Consider the following 20,360-nt stretch of genomic DNA (forward strand, 5'->3'; position numbering starts at 1 on the left):
GGACAATTTTCAGCTGAGCACTCATAGAATCTCAGTCTTCTCTACTTATCCTACGCATACACAAAGTTTGGTGCAATTCCATGGCGAAAAAGGCCTCCGTTTCGGCATTGGAACATGCACAAGTAAAAATTTCGGGTTATGTGCAGAAAATTACAACAAGTGTATGTGTGCATTTTGCGTGTTTCTTTCTTGTGTTCATTGCAGGAATGATAAGGTATAAAGGGGACCAATTAGCGGAAGGTAGACTCTCTTCTTTGAGAGCTTCCGAGGAGGTTTGTGGAAGATAGACTCTCATTTAAGAGAGCTTCCAAAATCTCATAGAAGAGGGGAAAATCCTCTTAGCAATTAGAGAGTAGTTATCTCTCTCTCTCGGTCAAAGCAGAAAAAGGACAAGAAAGCATTGAGGATGGGTGTTTGCCCCGTTCTTGTGCTTGTAAAAATTCTCCCTTAGTAATAAAGATATTCACTTTATGGAGGGGGACCAACCCGTCTTCTGGTCCCCAATGATGTATCAAGCTTTTCTCACTTCTCAGTTCTCTTGAATATAAGAATTTCAATTAAAAATTAGTTTACGCTTCCGGCTTTTGTGACAGTGGTATCAAAGAAAGGTCATCTCTCTCTTTCTTAAGAGATTGAAGACTCCTGGCAGACTGCGGAAATGGAAGGACGTGAGATAAGAGTTCACTCTCCTCCAACAGCAAGTGACAGAGTTGCAGAAAGCTCTCTCTCATCTAGAAGTTCAGAAAATTCTCCATACCCTTGAAACGGCAGAAAAGTGCAGTTGGAGTCGGGAGAAATATTGCAGAACTCCAAACGCAAGAACTTCAGAAAGATCCTCTAGTTGGAACCTCCCGCACGTCAGAAGAATGTTCAAGAACATCATGAGCAGTCTAATACAAAGATTCAAAACCATAATCCTTCTAATTCCTCTCAGTTCTCTTTCATGAAGGATTTACCAAGACATAGTCCCTCCAGAGGACATGTGGCCCTCTGTTAACAGGGAGAAGCATCACAAGAAGAAGCACTGCAAGCAAAAGTCCTTCAAGGCAGGATAATGACAAAGCTTTAGCTTTCATCCGCCACTTTAAAGTAGCATTTGTAGAAGGGGATTTTACAAAAAGGTCTAAGCTTCGCCATGTCAGTATGGACCTGAAAGGTACAGCTAGTAGTTGGTGGCTGACTTTGATCCTGGAAAAACGCAAGCCTCAAGATTGGACTGCCTTCAAGAAGGAATTCTATGCTCAATTCCTTCCTCTGAATTATTAGCAAGAAGTAAAGAAAGAATGGAACCGACTTTCTCAGTTAGAGAACGAAACTGTTCCACAATATGTGGATAGGTTTTGGGACGTTCTCTTGAAAGTTACTCCATTCAAGAAGATTGAAGATTCAGAGAAGATGCGAACGATTGAAGCTGGGTTGCATGAAGCCTTGCAAAAGACTATGAAGCATTATCCACTAAGCAATTTACAAATACTGATAGAATCAACTCGCATAGCTGACGTATACACCAGAAAGGTACTCCCAAGAAGCTGAGACAAAGCACTTATCATGCTAAGCAGAAAGCTCTTAACAATCAGTCCACTGCTACTTCTTCTTTTCAAAAGAAGAGAAGAACTGCCTCAAATGCAGAAGCAAAACCTAATCAGCTAAGAGAGGGAAATATCTCTCGCGCATAATTAAGAACCTATATGAGTGAGAGGAGATGCTTCAAGTATGGAGAAATTGGACACATGAAGGGTGATTGTCCACTAAAACCCCACAACCCCCTTCTTCTAATGCAGTAACAAATGTACAGGGTAATAAAACAAAGGATGGTAAAGAAAGATCTCTTCTAAGCGCATGGGCAGCATTAACAACCAGAGGACACTTATATTGTTTGATCCAGGCAATATGGATAACTTCATCTCTACGAAGCTTGTTGAAGACCTCAATTTACAGCCCAACCGCTTTGGTGTCTCCAGTCAAGCATCATCTGCTTTTAAATAACAAAACTCAAGTTCTACTCCTATCATAGGAAAGCTGAATTTAAAGATAGACAACTACAAAGATCAAGAATCTTTCTTATTAGCTTCACTTGAGGGATGTGATATAATCTTGGGAATGCCTTGGCACTACAAAATGCATCCTGTCCCTCATTATGTTCGGAAAACCCTGTCCTTTAATCATAAAGGAAAGCATTGTGTTGTAACTGCCGATGCACGTGATTCGTGTATTCCCCTCGCCAACCACGTTGCAATTAAGAAGAAAATATATTTTAGCGTACTTAATTTTTGCAATAGAGAGACATGTGTCTTCTTCACAACTTTCTTCCTCTTTAGAGCAAGATAAAATTAAGTTGTTAGAAAGTTTTGAAAATTGTTTCACGAATGAACTTCTATTTGAACTTCCACCCTCTCGATTGGAGGATCATACAATTGATTTGATCCCAAGGAGTTCTCCTCCAAATCAGCCCCCTTAAAAGAGTCAATTTAATGCAGCAAGAGGAGCTACTCAAGCAGATTAATGAACTTTTGGAGAAGGGTTTAATTACAAAAGAAGAACATTACAAACATCTCGCAACAGTGTTTGAAGAATTACGCAAACACAACTTATTTGTGAATGCCAACAAAAGTGAGTTCCTTTTCAAAGAAATTCACTATTTGGGCCATATACTACCTCACAATCAGGTGAGAATGGATCCTGACAAGACTCAAGCAATCATAGAATGGCCTGCGCCAACTACAATACATGAAGTTCGAAGTTTGCTTGGCCTCTGTTCCTATTATCGGCGTTTTATTCGAGCCTTTGCCACCATAGCCGGTCCTCTCCATGATTTGACTAAGAATCGGATTCCATTCCATTGGGGACCTGGACAAAAACAAGCTTTTGAAAAAGCTTAAGTATTTACTCGGTCATGGATCTGTTGTCATGTGACACATCCCAACCCTATGTGTCCGTGGACAAGCTACAGTATGATCAGGGTTCAGTCAGTCCAGCCAAGTCTAGATTAGAAGTGATCTGGCACTTTTGTGAGTCTATTCGTAGACCGTGCATGCCCAGTCATTAGCATAGATGCATATCCTCTGCTTGCACACAGCATGATCATCAGTATTCCCATCAAGATCCATTAGAATCAGTTAGGGGAATTTTCCAGTGCATTTAGCCTATTTTCCCTATTTTTGGTTATTTTCACTTATTATTTTTAAGTGACTTTCCAACAAAAGTAGGTAGGGCAATTTTGCTAAGTTAATATATAAGCAAACCCAAGTTAGCACTTTCTGGCAGAAGAGGCAGCAGGAGCTTCCGCTCAATAGGCACCTTCTCAGTAGTACCCCCTCAGCACCCCTAGCGTTTTTGGATCCCCATCTTCGCCGGGCATTCCCAAGACTTGGCGTTTCAGCCCTTGCGTTGATCGCCATCACCACCAGCATCCCATTGTTGGCAGATTCCCCATGATCGCCATCAAGCCCAGACTCTGCTAGCGTTTTCCAATTTCAGCCATTAGCGTTTTTGATTCTCATCAGCAACTTCAGCAATCAGCCAGCGTTTTGGTTTTCAGCCAATGTCGCGTCAGAAGGTTAGCGTTTTCAGCCCTATTGGACAGCAGTAGATTCGGCCCATTGGTTGCAGAAGGACCCCCATTTTCAGCCATAAAAACGCAGCCAAAACAGTCATTTTCAGCCACCGAAGTCCCGAAAATCAGCAGTTAGAAGACCACAGATTTCAGCCATCAAGTCGTCGTCGTCGTCGTCATCACCATCGTACTCATCGGCATAGTCCAAGTTGCATCAGTCCATTGCATACGCATTGTACCACTTTGTGCAATCAAAAGTAGACCACTCTCGCCGACGAGAGTAGCCTTCGAAGGCAGGTTTTTACGTCTCTGGTGTCGTATCTCTCTTCTCTCTCTATCTCTCAGTCTCATACACTTGCACGCACAGTGTCCATTCACTTTGTTTGTAATCATAGCACTTTCCATTAATAACGGAAGGCTCTCCCTTCCATAAGAACTAAAAGGAACCTTGAGCACAGTTCGGAGCACTCATCTTGAGCAAAGCGCAAACAATCATTCCGCTGCACCTAACATTGGTATCAGAGCTTTGGCAGTGTTCTGTATCACTCAAGGGAAGAACCACAAGGATTTTATTTTTTTTTGCTTGTTGAGGTCGCACGAACCCAAGTTCGCTTGGGCGTGTCGATTCCTAATCGTGTTTTGTTGAAGAGTGAGCTGTTGTCAAAAGAACGCTGACTGCTGCCTATGAAAACGCTGCCTATGAAACGCTGGTTTCAAGCTGCTTAAAAACGCTGATTGATCTACTGAAAAACATTGATTGACCTGCTGAAAAACGCTAATTAACATGTAGAAAAACGCTGGTTTGCTGGTCTTTGGAAACCGAGATCTGCTGGTCCTTGAAAACCCAGATCTGCTGGTCTTTGAACTGCTGAATTGTTGACCCAAAAACGCTGGAAAGTCAGGGCTGAAAACGCTGACGGTTTTAAAGCCGGTTCTTGCTTAAGAGGGAGAGGGAGATGCCTGTTGCAAGTGGCTTTGCCTGTGCACTTTCCTCCTCTTCTGCCAGATAAGCCTAGTGCTAGGTTTGCTTATATATTATCTTAGCAAAATTGCACTACCTAGTTTCCAACAAAAGTCACTTAAAAATAATAAGTGAAAAATGTCAAAAATAGGGAAAATAGGTTCTGTGCATTGGAAAATGCTCCTGATGGATTCTAATGGTAATGCTGATGATCATGCTGTGTGCAACCAGAGGATATGCATCTACTCGAAGTGTCCGGACATGCACGGTCTGCGAACAGACTCACAAAAGTGCCAGATCACTTCCTAAGCTAGGCTAACTGACCTGAACTAAACCCATGTCGTGAAGTAGCTTGTCCATGTACACAGGGTTAGATGTGCACGTGACATATCCTCATGGCGTCAAGGGAGATCGCCAACAATGTCTGGAATCCTGGAAAGGACTCTACGCCGGCCCACTCTGATGCGTGGGTCATGCGATACTTGAACTTCATAAAGGTCTGCAACGCTTGCTTCTTTGGGCCGCGCCGAAAGCGACAGTCTTCTGTGGCTCCTTCGATGCTTCATCTTTGTCCACGGTCATGCGTCTACCTTCTTCAAGAATCTCTGAGGCTGAAAACACTTCCAACATAAAACATGGACATACCCATTCCATGTAAAGTGACTGGAAAAATTCTAGTCTTCCTAAAAAACTGTGCATGTAATGTAGATGAACAAAGTGACCGAGTGCCAAACCGTTAATCAAACACACGCAAACTATGGGGTCGAATCTTGACTTTCTGATCTAAATCAATCAACTATGACAAAACACAATGGAAATGCCTATGCTTGATGCTCAATCTTTCTTGTGCTCTTTCTGATACTGTGTCATGCCAAGGAAGAGACATGGAATGTGAATTCCTTGGGTGCAAACATTTCATCTTTTCATGAGTAATCCGCATACATCCGTGCTCATTCATGAGTGAATCGTGCTCAGCGTACAATATGTCATGCCTATGAAAAGGGATCACATAAGGACGGTGACTAAAATACAGGAAAGCATCACGAATGAAACACTCGAACAATGTATGCTGACTAATCACTCGTACACATAATCCTTCCTGTGGGGGTTCTTTGGACCTCGACTCGAGAGCCAAGATCGGTTCTTCGTGATCTATCGAATCTTCCTGTGGGGGTTCTTTGGACCTCGACTCGAGAGCCAAGATCGGTTCTTCATGATTGATCGAATCTGCAATGAGGTTAGCTTCACTAGAAAAAGTGTCAACTAAACCATCATCCTTGTGAACAATCACATCATCTTCCTGCAAAACATCATGCTTGTGAGAAATCACATCTTTTTCCTACAAATCATCATGCTCATCATCTCGCTTATCATTATCATCCAAATCATGTGTCATGCTTTGGAGAAGACGAGACTGAGAAAGTCGCCTTCTCTTGAATCCTTTCAATCTTCGCCTGCACATGAGAAATGAGAGATGAAGAATGAACAACTTGCTCTCTATGAATGACAAGGGGAGAGTCACTTTTGGCATTAAAAATGAACGTATTTTCCGCCTAATCAATGAGAGGGTTATGTTCACGAAACCATCGAATGTCCAAAAGCATATCACATCCTAAAAAAGGAGACTACAAATTTTTTGCGGAAGGACACTTGTTGAACAGTGAACAAAACATCAAGGCACTCTTGCGTGATGAGAGAGTCCATATCGGGAGAGAAACCTGACACCTCGAAAGGAGATGTCTTGCGAACCTCCAAGCGGACTCTTTCGACAAGAGAGTCACTAATCAAATCATGCATACTGCCTGGGTCAAACAATATGACAAAACGCTGACCATTCACATGACCATAACACTTAATGAGAGACTCATCAATGGGAGGATCTTGAGAGACTTAGGTCAAACGTGTTCTCATTTATTGCATTGACAGAGGAAGTGGGTTCTGTGGGTTCTTTAGATTCATTCGATTCAAGCTTAGGACATGTTCTTTTATGTAACCCTTGATGTGACAATGAAAACAACGACCTTCCTTAGAATAAATGCTTTCTTCTTCCGACGTGATGTTTCCTCCTAAAATTCCTTGTTCTGCCTTTTCATCGGGAGTGAGCTTAGGTTTAACAATTGTGTTAGCTTTACCCTTAGGTTCATTTTGAGAGTTCTTTCCTAAGAGACTATTGGAAGATTGGTTAGAAGAGTTACTGTTCTTACCATTCTTATCGTTCTGAGAAGTCTGAGAGGTACTTGTGGAAGTCTTGTTTTCCTTAGGCTTTCCCTTGTTGTGCTTCATCTCCTGTGCTGTCACGTGACACATTTAACCCTATGTGTCCGTGGACAAGCTACAGCATGACCAGGGTTCAGTCAGTGAAGTCAATCTAGAATAGGAAGTGATCTGGCACTTTTGTGAGTCTGTTCGCAGACCGTGCATGACCAGTCACTTAGATTAGATACATATCCTCCGGTTGCACACAGCATAATCATCAGCATTCCCATCAGAATCCATCAGGGGAATTTTCTGGTGCATTAAACCTATTTTTCCTATTTTTGAAATTTTTCACTTATTTATTAAGTGATTTTTGTTGGGAACTAGGTAGGGCAATTTTGCTAAGATAATATATAAGCAAACCAAAGCTAGCACTATCTTGCAGAAGAAAAAGGAGAGCATCAGGCACTCAAGTGCAGCAGGCCCTCTGGAGACCCTTCTCAGCAAGACGACCCTCACCATAGCCTGGCGTTTTCAGCCCTAACAAGCCAGCATTTTTGGATCCTTGAACCAGCACTCCAGCCCCAGCACCATGGCGATTTCAGCACCAACAAATTCAGCCAGCCATAACCAGCGTTTTTAGGCCACAGAAAACAACGTTTTTGCACAGCCCAGATCAGTGTTTTTGGTAGCAGCAAACAGACAGCTACTTCAGTGTTTTGTACTGTCAAATCAGCGTTCTTCCAACAAGGCAAATTCAGCAAACAGAAGAGCAGTAGATTCAGCAAGTCCCAAGCAGATAGACAGCATTGTTGCACATTAAGTCACAGTAGCACATAGCCTCATCCTCGTCGTCCACACCATCAACATCGACATAGCCGTTAGACTTGCATCAGCATCATTGTATCAAATTGTGCAATCAATAGTAGATCACTCTCACCATCGAGAGTGGGGCCCTTGGAGGAGGGTTTGACAACATCTCCGGTGTCGTATTCTCTTCTCTCTCCATCTCTCAGTCTCGTGGACCTTCACGCACAGTGTCCATTCACTTTGTTTTTGTCCATTGCACTCTCTCATTAAAGAACGGAAGACTCTCCCTTCCATAAGTAAAAGGAAACTTGAGCACAGTTCGGAGCACTCATCTTGAGCAAAGTTCAACATTCACTTCTGCTGCACCTTACATGTGCGAGAGCAATCGCTACTGCCTTGTTGAGATCGATTGGATCGAGCACCTCGACATCATACTTGATATACTCGTCCAATCCATAAAGGAATGCCTCTTTGCACTCCGCATCCGATTTGCGTAATTGAGTGCCGAGCTGCAAAACACAATTAGAGAAAGACATAACTGGCATACCATTTTGCTTGAGACCGCGCCAATCGTCCTTCAACCGTGCTAGGTACTGTGGGGGCATAAACCGCGCCTTGAGCTTGTCTTGGAAGTCGGCCCAATTGAAAGAAAGGGGCGCGTCTTCGTCAGCTTCCTCTAAGTGCGCGGCCAACTGTGCCTCTTGCCATGTGTGGTACCAATTAATGGCATCACCCGCAAGGTACATGGCTGCCATCAAAACCTTGCTATTGCCTGTCTTCTTAGTTGTCGCAAAATTAGCATTAAATTGATGCAACCAAGAATGAATAACAGTAGCATCCATCTACCATCATACTTACTGAAAGTCAACTTCTCTGTGAATGGGTTGTTGGAGTCCGAATCTCTGCTTGCGCCACTTGAGGAACTACCAACATCTTTGGCCGGCTCGGACTTCGAGGTGAGAACCTGTCGGACCAACTCTTGCATGCATAGTTCTCTCTGTGTCTCACGCTCTGCCTCCGAGGCCGCTCGTCTTTCTTCGGCCGCCTCCTTTCTTTATGCTTTTCTTTCTTTTCGTTCCTCGGTCGCCAAGCGCGCTTTGCGGTCCAAGGTTTCCTGTCTGGTTTGGCGTTCACGCTCCATGGCAATGCAATTCACTTCTAGTTGTGCCATCGCAATGCGATTCGCTTCTTGTTGTTGTGCCATCATGTCCATCATCGACTTGACCAAAGCCTCCATAGGATTTGGTACAATCCGTGGCGTAGATGGGGAAGGAGGAGGGTCAGAAAAACCTCCTTGGTGGTGAGATTCTTCTTTGCTACTGTCACGCCCATCACCTCCGTGCGAAGTATCCATTCCGCTTCGGGTGATGACCATACACTGGTTCTTAAGTTCACGAGGAACAACCTCCTTGGTGGTGAGATTCTTCTTTGCTACTGTCATGCCCGTCACCTCCATGCGAAGTATCCATTTCGCTTCGGGTGATGACCATACACTGGTTCTTAAGTTCACGAGAAACTTGGGTTCTTGTGGGTCTTGGGTTCTTGGGTTCTTGAGGTTCTTGAGGGTCTTGAGGTTCTAGAGGTTCTTCTTTAGCTTGCAATCTGTGTTAGAGAAGGATCTTCTCTTCACCCCAGTTCTGCTCTTTTCCTCGGGCGCACCCCTTGGCGGCCTTGCGCTCACACCAAGGTTGCTTTTTCCCACGTCACGTCGATTGGCCGGCCGCTAAGTACACGGTCCGCTCTCAATGAGTGAAAAGAGAAACAAGGGGAGGCTGGACAAGACCTTCTTTCTTGGGTTTCCTGTCACTCTTCAAAAATACGATCGACACGCCCAAGAGGACTTGGGTTATGTGCAACCGCAACAAGCAAAAAAAATTCTTGTGGTTCTTTTCTTGAGTGATACAGAACACTGTCGAAGTTCTAATACCAATGTAAGGTGCGACGGAAGTGAATGTTTAACTTTGCTCAAGATGAGTGTTCCGAACTGTACTCAAGGTTTCTTTTTCTCAAGGAAGGGAGAGCCTTCCGTTCTTTAATGAGAGTGCAAGTGATCACAAACATAGTGGATAAACACTATGAGTGAAGGTGCTGAGACTGTGAGATAGAGAGAGAAGAATATGACACCAAAAAGTTGTCAAACCCTCCTCCAAGGGCCCCTCTCTCGATGGCGAGAGAGGTCTACGCTATTGATTGCACAAATCTAGTACAAGATACTGATGCAAGTTGTGAGGCTATGATGCAATGGGGATCTCGGTTTGATGGCGACGGCGATGAACTCCTATCTGCTGGATGTTGCTTTGAATACTGGAAACACTGACTTCTTGCTGTCCCAAAACGCTGATTTGCTGTTGTCAAAAAAACGCTGACTGCTGCCTATGAAAACGCTGCCTTGCTGCTTATGAAACGCTGGTTTCAAGCTGCTTAAAAATGCTGATTGACCTGCTGAAAAACGCTGATTAACATGCAGAAAAATGCTGGTTTGCTGGTCTTTGGAAACCCAGATCTGCTGGTCCTTGAAAACGCAGATCTGCTGGTCTTTGAACTGCTGAATTGTTGGCCCAAAAATGCTGGAAAGTCGGGGCTGAAAACGCTGATGGTTTTAGGGCCGGTTCTTGCTTGAGAGGGAGAGGGAGATGCCTGCTGCAAGTGGCTTTGCCTGTACACTTTCCTTCTCTTCTGCCAGATAAGCCTAGTGCTAGGTTTGCTTATATATTATGTTAGCAAAATTGCCCTACCTAGTTCCCAACAAAAGTCACTTAAAAATAATAAGTGAAAAATGTCAAAAATAGGAAAAATAGGTTTTGTGCATTGGAAAATGCTCCTGGTGGATTCTGATGTAATGCTGATGATCGTGCTGTGTGCAACCAGAGGAAATGCATCTACTGTCTGGACATGCACGGTATGCGAACAGACTCACAGAAGTGCCAGATCACTTCCTAAGCTAGGCTAACTGAACTGAACCCAACCCATGTCGTGAAGTAGGTTGTCCACGTACACATAGGGTTAGATGTGCACGTGACACCAAGAGGGTCACGCCATGACTTATGAAAGCTGGTGCCTTAAAGATGCAGAATTGCATGCTTCCATTTATGAGAAAGAGCTAATGGCAGTAATTCATGCTCTTTCCATATGGAAACATTATCTTTTAGGAACTAATTTGCAATTAAAACAGACCATCGGGGTCTTCGCTACTTTCTCGCACAAAGAAAGTTATCAAAAAGCAGATGATATGGACCAACTTTCTTTCAACATTTCATTTTCAGATTTTACATACTTCTGGAAACAAGAATGCCGGTGTAGATGCCCTCTCCACATGTACTAAGGTCACTGCCTTGACCACTATTTATCATGAGGAACTAGAATCGTTTAGTGAGATGTATCCTCAAGATCCAGATTTTGCTACGATCTTCAAGTAGGACACGCAAGGCCACCTTATTCTATTAAAGACAATACATATATCATCAACAAGCTATATGCATAACTCAGCGCTTACAACAAAAGGTGATAGAAGAAGCACATGATTCTCCCTATGCAGGCCATCGAGGGATTTTGCAACTACTAATGCTCTCGAAAAGTTTTTCTTTTGGCCAACACTCCAGGCAGACATTGAAAAATATATTCGTGAGTGTTTAGTATGTCAAAAAGTGAAATATGACAGGCATGAAGTTTATGGCAAGCTTCAGTCACTCCCTATGTCTAAGACTGTGAGCCCAGAATGTGAGCACATCGAGCCTTCCACATGGTCCAAAGAGTGACGTTGCATATCATAGTGAAAATTGTGCCCCGCTGGAAGAAGTCCAATTGGTGACTTGCATCAGGGACCATCTGTAAAGTGGCCGGCCTATATCCTAAGGAAGTAATCATGAAGATTGGATACGTCATCAAGCCTTGAAAAAAGGGGTGTGACCCCGGAAATTGTAAAAGCCATGCAATTGCCTCCCACATCAAGAACCCATCATGTATGCCCACTCTAATTAACAATCAACAAAATGCCATCCACACTGGCTGCACATATGGACAAACCCAACAACGGTGCCTCAAGGACTTAGGCTCTAGAGTGCATCTCTGACAAGTCGGATCATGACCAGTGACTGCAGCCAAAGTGCCAACAAGCAATCCTGCATGCGCTATCATCCACATGAAATAACGTATCCTACGGTTGATCCTAAGGGTCCAAATGCATGACCAAAACTGTCATTCAAAAGCAGGGAGGATGCATTGGGCTGTCATACCTCTAACTGGGGTGGACAGTGAGGTGTGTGTTGGATCGAATAGAAGCCTCCTCCCAAAGGATACAGTGTACTCGAAAACAGAAAGAGGGACTCCATCATTGTCCAACGAAGGCCACTGCCACTCCCTAGGATCCGAGTCCAATTGAACAAGGGGCTCCCCCTGTCAAATCCACAATCCCCAAAGTGACGGCTCCTCAATAGTGAAATCAGGGTCAACACAAGATCTCCTCGTGAAAGAGCCTACCACTCTTAACAGGCTGCCAATTAGCATTCAACTGCTGATCATGTGGCACCTCACGCCCATGATGGCCAGTCTCTACAATACTCTCTCTCTCTCTCTCTCTCTCTCTCTCTCTCTCTCTCTCTCTCTCTCTCTCTCTCTCTCTCTCTCTCTCTCTCTCTCTCTCTCTGTGTGTGTGTGTGTGTGTGTGTGTGTGTGTGTGTGTGTGTGTGTGTGCGCGCGCATGTGAGTTTTGCGCATGTGTGTCACGTGCAGGAAAAGGTTTGAAATGAACCTGCAATTTAAGATGATAATTTTGACCCCTTAGAAAAGCAAGCTCTTGCATCAGCATGTCTCTCTTCTGTGAGCGCAATATAAGCGGTAATGAGATATTAAAGTATGTAAACACTGGCTCAGAAGATAACCAATTCCTTTGACAAATGGACCTGCTTCATTGCATCATTTTCTGATTCCAGACTGGCTGCTTGCCTCCTTAATTCTTCACATAATAACTACAGAAGATAGAAAAAGATAAGAAAATAAAAACCACCTCTAAATCATCTTTGATAATCACAAACCCTAGCTATTCTTACTGTACCTGCTTTTTCCGAATCGTCTGCCTTGCAGACTCTCGATTGGCTTGAATTCTTCGCAACCTGCGTGCTTCCTTATCCTCCTGATGCAACCCACCACACTCTTCACATGATTTGATGTGACAATTATTGACCAACACAAATAGAGATGAAACAAGTTCACAAACATCGGTCATTGTTGTCTTAGACTTGTCTTTATCCACAATCGCAAGATCCATTTCGTGTCTCAGTTCCACAAGTTGGGAGGCCAAATTAGCCGAGGGTTGCACCTTTGGATGTTGCAATCCCTCACCTTTTGAGATTGCTTGCTCACCCAGTGGATCCACCTTCACCAAGCACAATGGCACATGGGCCTTCAGAATTCTTGACTTATGCTTTGCCGCAGAACTTGCAATTGGTTCCAAGTCTTTCATCTGCAGAAAGAGGCGCAAAGTATGAAACTCAAGCACAATTTAAATTGTTCACATCATTTCAATGGTACACAAGCACGAAATAAAACGTTGAAGAGTCAAGGAGAACCTCTGTTTTGATGCACTTCCGCATAACCTCCGCGGAGACATTCTTTCTGATTGCCAAATTAGATGTAAAGCCTCCATTGACAAGAAAGGCTCTGCATGCCAGTTTTGAGGAGGGCAAAGGAGAGCTCGGACTCTCTGCCCGACAGTCAAAATTTGGAGATGTTTTATCACCATGAGAGAGGCTAGTTGCACTCTCGAGTTCACTTGTCCGCAATTCACATGGCGGTCCACAGGTTTTGCTGATTGCTTGCGATTCCAGTTTCAGAACAGATCGTGGAGTTCGTTTACGCCTTACAGACCATTTAAGATCACTTGGACAGTGCCGAACTGGAAGATGGGCAAGGCGAGAAAAGTCTGCTAATGCTTGGGCAGCATCTAGCTCAATTTTGACAAGCCTGCTGTCCCAAAGCAACTCCTGTGTGTTACGACCCTTCTTCTTCAAGCTACGACTCTCACGCCCACCTCTCCTCTGATACACGAAATCTGGTTCGCGAACAGCCCTTTTCTTCCTTTTGCAAACCCTTTGTTCTATAGCCCCTTCTCTCTCGTCTGTTTCCATGTCTGCCTCCTCCTTCACAAGCATCTTGCTACCAGAGACTTTGGAAGTACATTGTGACAGTTGTGACTTAGCAAGCGCAGCTGCCTGTAGAAAAAACCTCTCTCTCTATCTCTCTCTCTCTCTCTCTCTCTCTCGCAAAACGCAGAGCAATACCTTGCGCAAATGTAGACTGCCTCATAGAATGGAAGGAAAATTGCAACGTAAATGCAAAATTAGAGAAAGCAAGGAGGAAGCCATGGCTAAAGCCCAAAGAAGAGATGTGGAGGAACGACGAGAGAGTGGCCAAATCGGATCCCACAAGCGATATTAGGGCTCATGCTGCGTGCGAAGTGGCAGGAGTACAACTCAAGCTCGTAGCCGTCCGATGAATAAATCTGACGGCTTTGACTGCTATTGGCTCCTTGCTGCCCGAGATTGGCTTGCTCGGTTTGCCACGTGGCGCTCTTCTGGGTGCTTTGAGCCATTTGGCGACCACGCTGGACAGGTACCCCTTAACTGGCCACGCTGACCATCTGAAAAGTGTTCACGGTACAGGCCAGCCGCCAGACGTGAAAAGGGTTCACGGTTCTCTCTCTCTCTCTCTCTCTCTCTCCTCTCATAAAAAAGAAATGGGAAAATTACCAAAATACCCCTCTAATTTATGGAAATTCCCAGTATACCCCTCAAATTTCAAAAATTCCCATAATACCTAATAGTTAGTCATAAATTCCCAAAATGCCCTTCAAATTTTCCAAAATTCCCAAAATACCCCTAGTTGTGAGATTAAATTTATGTGAAGATACAAAAATTTGTAGCTTTTCATAAGAAGATTGATTGTTTATCAATACAAGATGCTAAAAATAAAATTTGAGTTCGTTTTGTGGGCTTTGGAGATGAATTGCTTCATTATTTTTAGACATAATAGCCTTTTCTGTGAGGTAATTTGTGACAAATTACATGCTAAGCACTCAAAAGTGGATCTCAATTGTCCAAAACAATAAAGATTAAAAAATCTTGAACAATCCAATCAAAATAAATACAAGGGTATTTTGGGAATTTCCACAAACTAGAGGGGTATTTTGGTAATTTTCCCAAAAGAAATTCGACTTCTTTTGACTGATGCCCCCCTTTATTCACGACGTCCCCGTTGCAGGGCGAAATCCACTTCCGCTACCTATCCCCTTTACTCTCTACTCGCGAGCTTAACAAAGTAACCACGCCCCATGAGTCTGCCTCGACCTCCCTCAGCCTCGGTCCCCCTCCCATCCGTGCGCGTGTGATCAACGTACTGGCCCCTCCTGCCTCTAGGGTAGAGGAGCCAATATAGAGATGATTAAGTTGCAAGGCTCTAATCTGTTGTTATATTGTAAGATTTTTGGCGCGGCTTGGTGGAAATGAAAGCTAGGAACGAGCAGAATTTGCAGACGAAGCTGCTTCGCACGGGCTCAACGAAGGTGCTGCGCGACAGGGAACTCCACTTCATTGTGTAACAAAACAAAGCCCCAATAAGCAAGGACGAGAGTTGCCCAAAAGAGAGACTCAAATGCTCCAGGTTTGAACCCCCAATCCCACCAATCACAATCGCACACGTCATCCTCAGCTAGCCGCAACACCCTTCTTGTTGTCTACCTTCTGAAGCGTGATCATATTTTTTAAGGGGGGGTGGTGCCGTCTTTGTTTGTGACCTTTGTTTTTGCTGCAGTGTGTTGTTTTCTATTAATAAGGTGTTAGCTTTTTTGTTGTAAGGTACTGTTTTCTGTTGATAAGGTGTTAGCTTTAAGGTATTAGATCTATAATGTTAAATCTATAATGTGTAGTAAGTAGATCTGTTAGTTAATTAGTTGTTGTATTGTTGTGTTAGTGTGTAACAATAGCTCTTTTAGTTGCAAGTAGGTACGTTAGGTGTGTATGTGCTCGCGCACGCAGTGCGATTGCGGCGACCTTATCCCACCAAAAAAATAAAAAAATTAAATTCTAAATTTTTTAAAGGTAGGACCGGGATCAAAAATATTTCCCAAGCCCAAGTCCAAGGCCACGCTCACGCTCATGCCTCAGTCACCCTTTAGAATTACTTATTTCAGCTTCAAGCCTAAGTAAAAATCGACCCTTTTGAGAACCAACGGAGCTTCGGGTAACCGAACGTTGTGTTGTAAAGCACAACACGACCCCCTGAGTGATAAGCTCGTTTCGAGCTATTACATGCTCTAATCCAAAAACTAATTGTAAAAAGACATTTAAAAACATCAAAGAACGAGTGAAAACGGGGTGCAAAACGCCCAAAAAATCAAGCGGTTAACCTTCGAGGGTATTCGCCCACGCTTGTAGGGTGCCAAAGGCACATGCATTTGTGCTCTGGTCGTGTGCTTGAGGCCAAGCAACTAGCGAGCACTTCGACTTACGTGGGTTCTCAATACCCACCTACCTTAGATTCCGAGCCGTCGGCGGGTACCCAAGGTAGTACCACTGAGGACCTGCATATTGCGTCAGTGACTCTTTCTCTGACTACGACGTCATGGAGGATTACCCAATGCCTAATCTTAATAGCTCAAGACAAGACATGCATGCTATGGCCCACGGTCCGAGCCGAACGTGCTTAGCCGCTTGAAGGAAACCTTTAGTAGAGCCACTCGCTCCAAACATGGAGCTAGCGATGTAAATGAGGGGGGTGGGGAGGTAAATTCACCATTTTTTACCAATGTAAATCCCATGCTCTTGGAGAGTGTGCAAGTGAATACTCTGTTCACTGCACCCCTTGACTCTTCCGAGCTATTCCCCTCCGAGGTTATATTACTGTTAAAAGGTGGACACACCCTATGAAAAATGATTGCTCGACGGAAGATTATTTTTGGTAATTATTCATTTATTGAGAAAACCTGACTTTTCACCTTTGTAATTATTGGGGCTTACAGAAGTTTCTAGATTGTATCCCATTTTTGACATTTAGATTGAGTAGATGATTAAAATTGGAACATTAGGGTTTGAGATTGTAAGGTATTTATATAACTTTTTGACCTTAATGAAGAACCTTTTGTCATTTAAAAAAAAGTAATGTCTGTGAGTGAGCGTACTGTGTACGAGAGAGAGAGTGAGAGTTTCATCTTGACGCTATGTGTGCACTGGTGGTCGGAATCGAGTGCGAAGAAGTGCAGCGTGTTGCCCTCGACGAGAGCTACGCGCCAATACCTACATTGTGCGCGTATGGTTTGGTTTTGCGAGCTCGACCTACGAGCTTCATCTGGTGATTCGGTGAGCATACGTTATCCGTTTTCGCATTTCAGCATATCCATGTGTTCGCATTGAGTAGAGCTACACATTAGGCACTTTAGTTTTTGAAAACAACGACCTGCAAATTTCGGTCAGACATCCTACGTGATTTTGCACCGGGTGTTTTGGGTGGGGATTTTGGTTCATAGATCTTAGGGAGAGCGACCTATTGGTGTTAGTAGGGTCTCCTTCAAGTTCTGTGGCGTTTCGAGACCATTTGATGGGTATTTGACTCTTGAAAGCGTTGTAGGAAATCTCCTCTTATGCACTCCTGAAGGCTGTAGCGTAGACATTGGGTAAAGACCTCTGTAGGAATTAGTCAAGAGTCGGTCGAGTGTAGATTGACACCCTATGCTTGCTTCCACGCGTCTGCGGGTCGAGTTTCGTCCTTAGCTGACAAATCTTGTTAGGTGAGTTCTTGCTGTGCTGACGTCCATCGCGGTGTATCCGCCAACATTGGCGCCGCTGCCGGGGACGAAAACCCTAGGTAGGTGACCGATACTAGTCCTTGAGGATAGGGATTCTCTGGCTTGCCGGAGTCTCGTTTTACATTTAGATAGGATCAAAGGGTGGAGGACTCTCTAGGTCTTAGAGGGAGTCTAGGGAGCGTGTGTCTGGCTTAGATCCTTCGACTTAGGTAGACTTAGGTAGACTGAGATAGTTTTAGGTATTAGTTGAGTTGATGAGTAGGAGTTGGAGTGGTAGAAGCTGTGAGTCCAGAGAGGCCAAGAAGCAACCAAAACACCATTATCACCATTTCACATGATGGGTAGGAGTAGGGTAAGTAGGACATCATGATTCATGATCTAGAGCACTTCATGTATGTATACTTGTTTGTTAGGTTCATCCCAAGGTTGTAAAAGATGCAAAAGAGTGTTTGAAAGCTGAAATGAAGTTCAAAAGTTGCTGTGAGTGTTTCTGATAGAGCTGCAGAGCATTAGGAGCATTTCTGTCAGGAAAAAATCACATTTTAAGCCAGGAGACATCCTACGCGGATGTCTACAAGCTAATCTAGTGGGAATTTTGGAATTTTGAGTTGACCAATGTGTTCAGAAGGTAGGTTTTACCCTATTTTCACTTGGAAAGTGGAAATTTGACCATATCTTGACAGGATAAGTCCAGATAGACAGAAATTGCAAGACATCCTACCCAGATTGTGCCAAGGCATTATTTTAAGACCAAAACCATAGGATGGTTGCATGAGCATGATCTGCATGATTTATGGAGTGCCTGAGAAAGGTTTCATCTCAATTGGGTGAGAAAATTGGGTTCTAAGCAGACTGTAGCATTTTTTAATGAAAAGGGCTACAACAGCTAAAATTGCGGTCTTTTGAAATCCAAACCAAAATCTAAGCATAGCATTGGGTTGCTGACATCAAGGGGAAGCTGTAATTCACGTATGGGGTCAGACAGGTCAAAAAGACATCCTACGCGTAGGATGTCATCTGTGTGATTTTGCACTCCAAATCCAGATTTGAGCATACCAAAATGATCAGCACCTTAAGGAGAGTCTGTGCTTTTCATGTGAAGCTATTTTGATCAGTTAGACATGCTACACGTAGAATGTCTAATGCATGAAATTGAAGCCAGAAACTGAATGTGGGCATAGCAGGGTGTTGTATAGCCTGAGGCAAGCCTCCTAGTCAATTTTGGTCCAAATTGGAGTTGGTTTGATTGGTCAAACCAACAGCAGGCTGCTGGAACAGATTTCTGATCCATTGACCAGCTTATAGGTGTCCAAATCAAAAAGTAAAAACAGTTGTGGACTCATCACATCAAGGGGAGTCTATAGTGCAAAGATCCAAGCAAAATAGAGCAGGAGACATCCCACACGTAGGATGTCTACTAGGGATTAGGAAAGTGAAAAATTGACTGAGGACATACAGTGATGTTCCATTTGACTTGATGATTTCAAAAATTCTTCCAGAAGTGAATTTGGACCTTGTTTGACCTTTTGACGGAGCAAAGACTGAATTAAGACTTTCCATGTAAATTGACCAACATCCGAGGGAAGAAAAGTTCTAGATTAGCATACCTAATCCATAACATCAGAAATGTTTAAATACAGTAGTGGCTGAGGTTAACTCTCCAGTTATACCAATCATTACTAAAATCACCTCTAGCGGTTAAATGCTTTGATTCAATTGCCGAAATTAAACGCTGGTGTACAGGTATATTCAGCGGCAAAGCAAGAAGTTGTGCGGAAATTGATCCGTTGCCAGGTGAGTGGTTGGATTTGTGTAAGTTTCATTGCTAAGTTTGATGAATTTAAGATCAGGAAGATACATTTTTAGAGACCAAAAGGTGGCAAGTGATCAGGGTAGCTTAGTGTCCACCGAAGAGAGTGTAACTCAAGCAAAGCTAGATCCACTAGCATCGATTATTGAGGAGGGTAGTGATATGGACACTTCATCCGATAAGTCCTTCTTCATGATGGGTAGTCAACAGCCAGGAGGTTTCTCCTATGAAGGACCAATGCCAGGAGGAAGCACCTCCCTAAATCCTTTGAACGATTCCAAGTTCACTATGATCTTCTTAGAAGGAACAAACTCTAGGGGAGCCCTAGTTTATTCTGACTATCGAGGACGCAAGTGTATTTGTATTGAAGAAACGCCTGCTCAGAGATTGGAGATAATTCGAGTCTATGATGATGGAGATAGATTCCGCGACGAAAAGGGGAACCACTATCTGATAGTTAGTAACCCTGAGGATTACAATCGATATGGAGATAACGTGGCGAAAAGGAAAATGGTTTCAGAAACTCAAGAACCACCTCCAAACATTGATAGACTAGGAGCACTATTTATGTATGATAAGAAAACAACCAGGGTCTCAACCTATAATGAGAATGTGGGGATTTACAAGCATGAGAGCGAGGTAATAGTCTCTTACTTTCGATGCAAAGAACCCTACCCAAACGAATTAAGCAAAGACAAGGTTCTTTACTTATTCTCGTATGAAATTGCTATGGGAAAGGATATTGTTTTTGTTGATAGGTACGGGCGAGAATACTAACGTATTCTCCCAGAGGAGGTAGAAAAGGCAACAGTTCCAGGAGCATCAACATATACCCCAGACAAAGTGCCAAGAGCCACCTACACCCCTAGCATATCGACAAATTCCTTTTCAGAAGATTATGACGCGACCTCATGTTCTACCCGACAACAAACATTCAACAACCAAAATCAACCAGCAACCCAGCCATCATTGCAGGCATGGTTCGACAGAGTGCAACATTGGAACAAGACCGAAACCGAGAGGGCTATCAAGCCGCACGAGGGCTAAGGGATTTACAAGAACCACCACTCTATTCAAGGTATCAAGGCGAGAGCAAGCCAAAAACTCAAGAGTCAACAGAGCCTGGAAGACCACCCATAGAACGAGTTCGAAGAGATGAACCATCTCTTGCAAGAACCATTAGAAATTATGGCTTAGGAGCACCACTGGGAGAGGAACTCGCCCACTACAGAAGGCC

General features: G+C 43.7%; 1 protein-coding gene across 1 annotated transcript in view; it reads right to left on the reverse strand.

Moving 5' to 3' along the window:
- Nucleotides 1–13,953, reverse strand: part of LOC147432067 (uncharacterized) — an 80,992-nt gene extending 67,039 nt beyond the window's left edge. Inside the window, exons 1-6 of the mRNA XM_086491999.1 lie at nucleotides 13,796–13,953; nucleotides 13,085–13,726; nucleotides 12,733–12,978; nucleotides 12,571–12,648; nucleotides 12,419–12,484; nucleotides 12,268–12,333 (exon numbers count right to left, since the gene is read on the reverse strand). Coding sequence (XP_086348125.1) covers nucleotides 12,268–12,333; nucleotides 12,419–12,484; nucleotides 12,571–12,648; nucleotides 12,733–12,978; nucleotides 13,085–13,666 — 1,038 coding nt within the window. The 5' untranslated portion in view covers nucleotides 13,667–13,726; nucleotides 13,796–13,953. The remainder of the gene's footprint in view (nucleotides 1–12,267; nucleotides 12,334–12,418; nucleotides 12,485–12,570; nucleotides 12,649–12,732; nucleotides 12,979–13,084; nucleotides 13,727–13,795) is intronic.
- Between the last annotated feature and the right edge of the window lie 6,407 nt (nucleotides 13,954–20,360).

The sequence above is a fragment of the Adiantum capillus-veneris genome, chromosome 20, assembly GCF_014529385.1.
Source record: "Adiantum capillus-veneris isolate H3 chromosome 20, ASM1452938v2, whole genome shotgun sequence".
NCBI classification, from domain to species: domain Eukaryota; kingdom Viridiplantae; phylum Streptophyta; class Polypodiopsida; order Polypodiales; family Pteridaceae; genus Adiantum; species Adiantum capillus-veneris.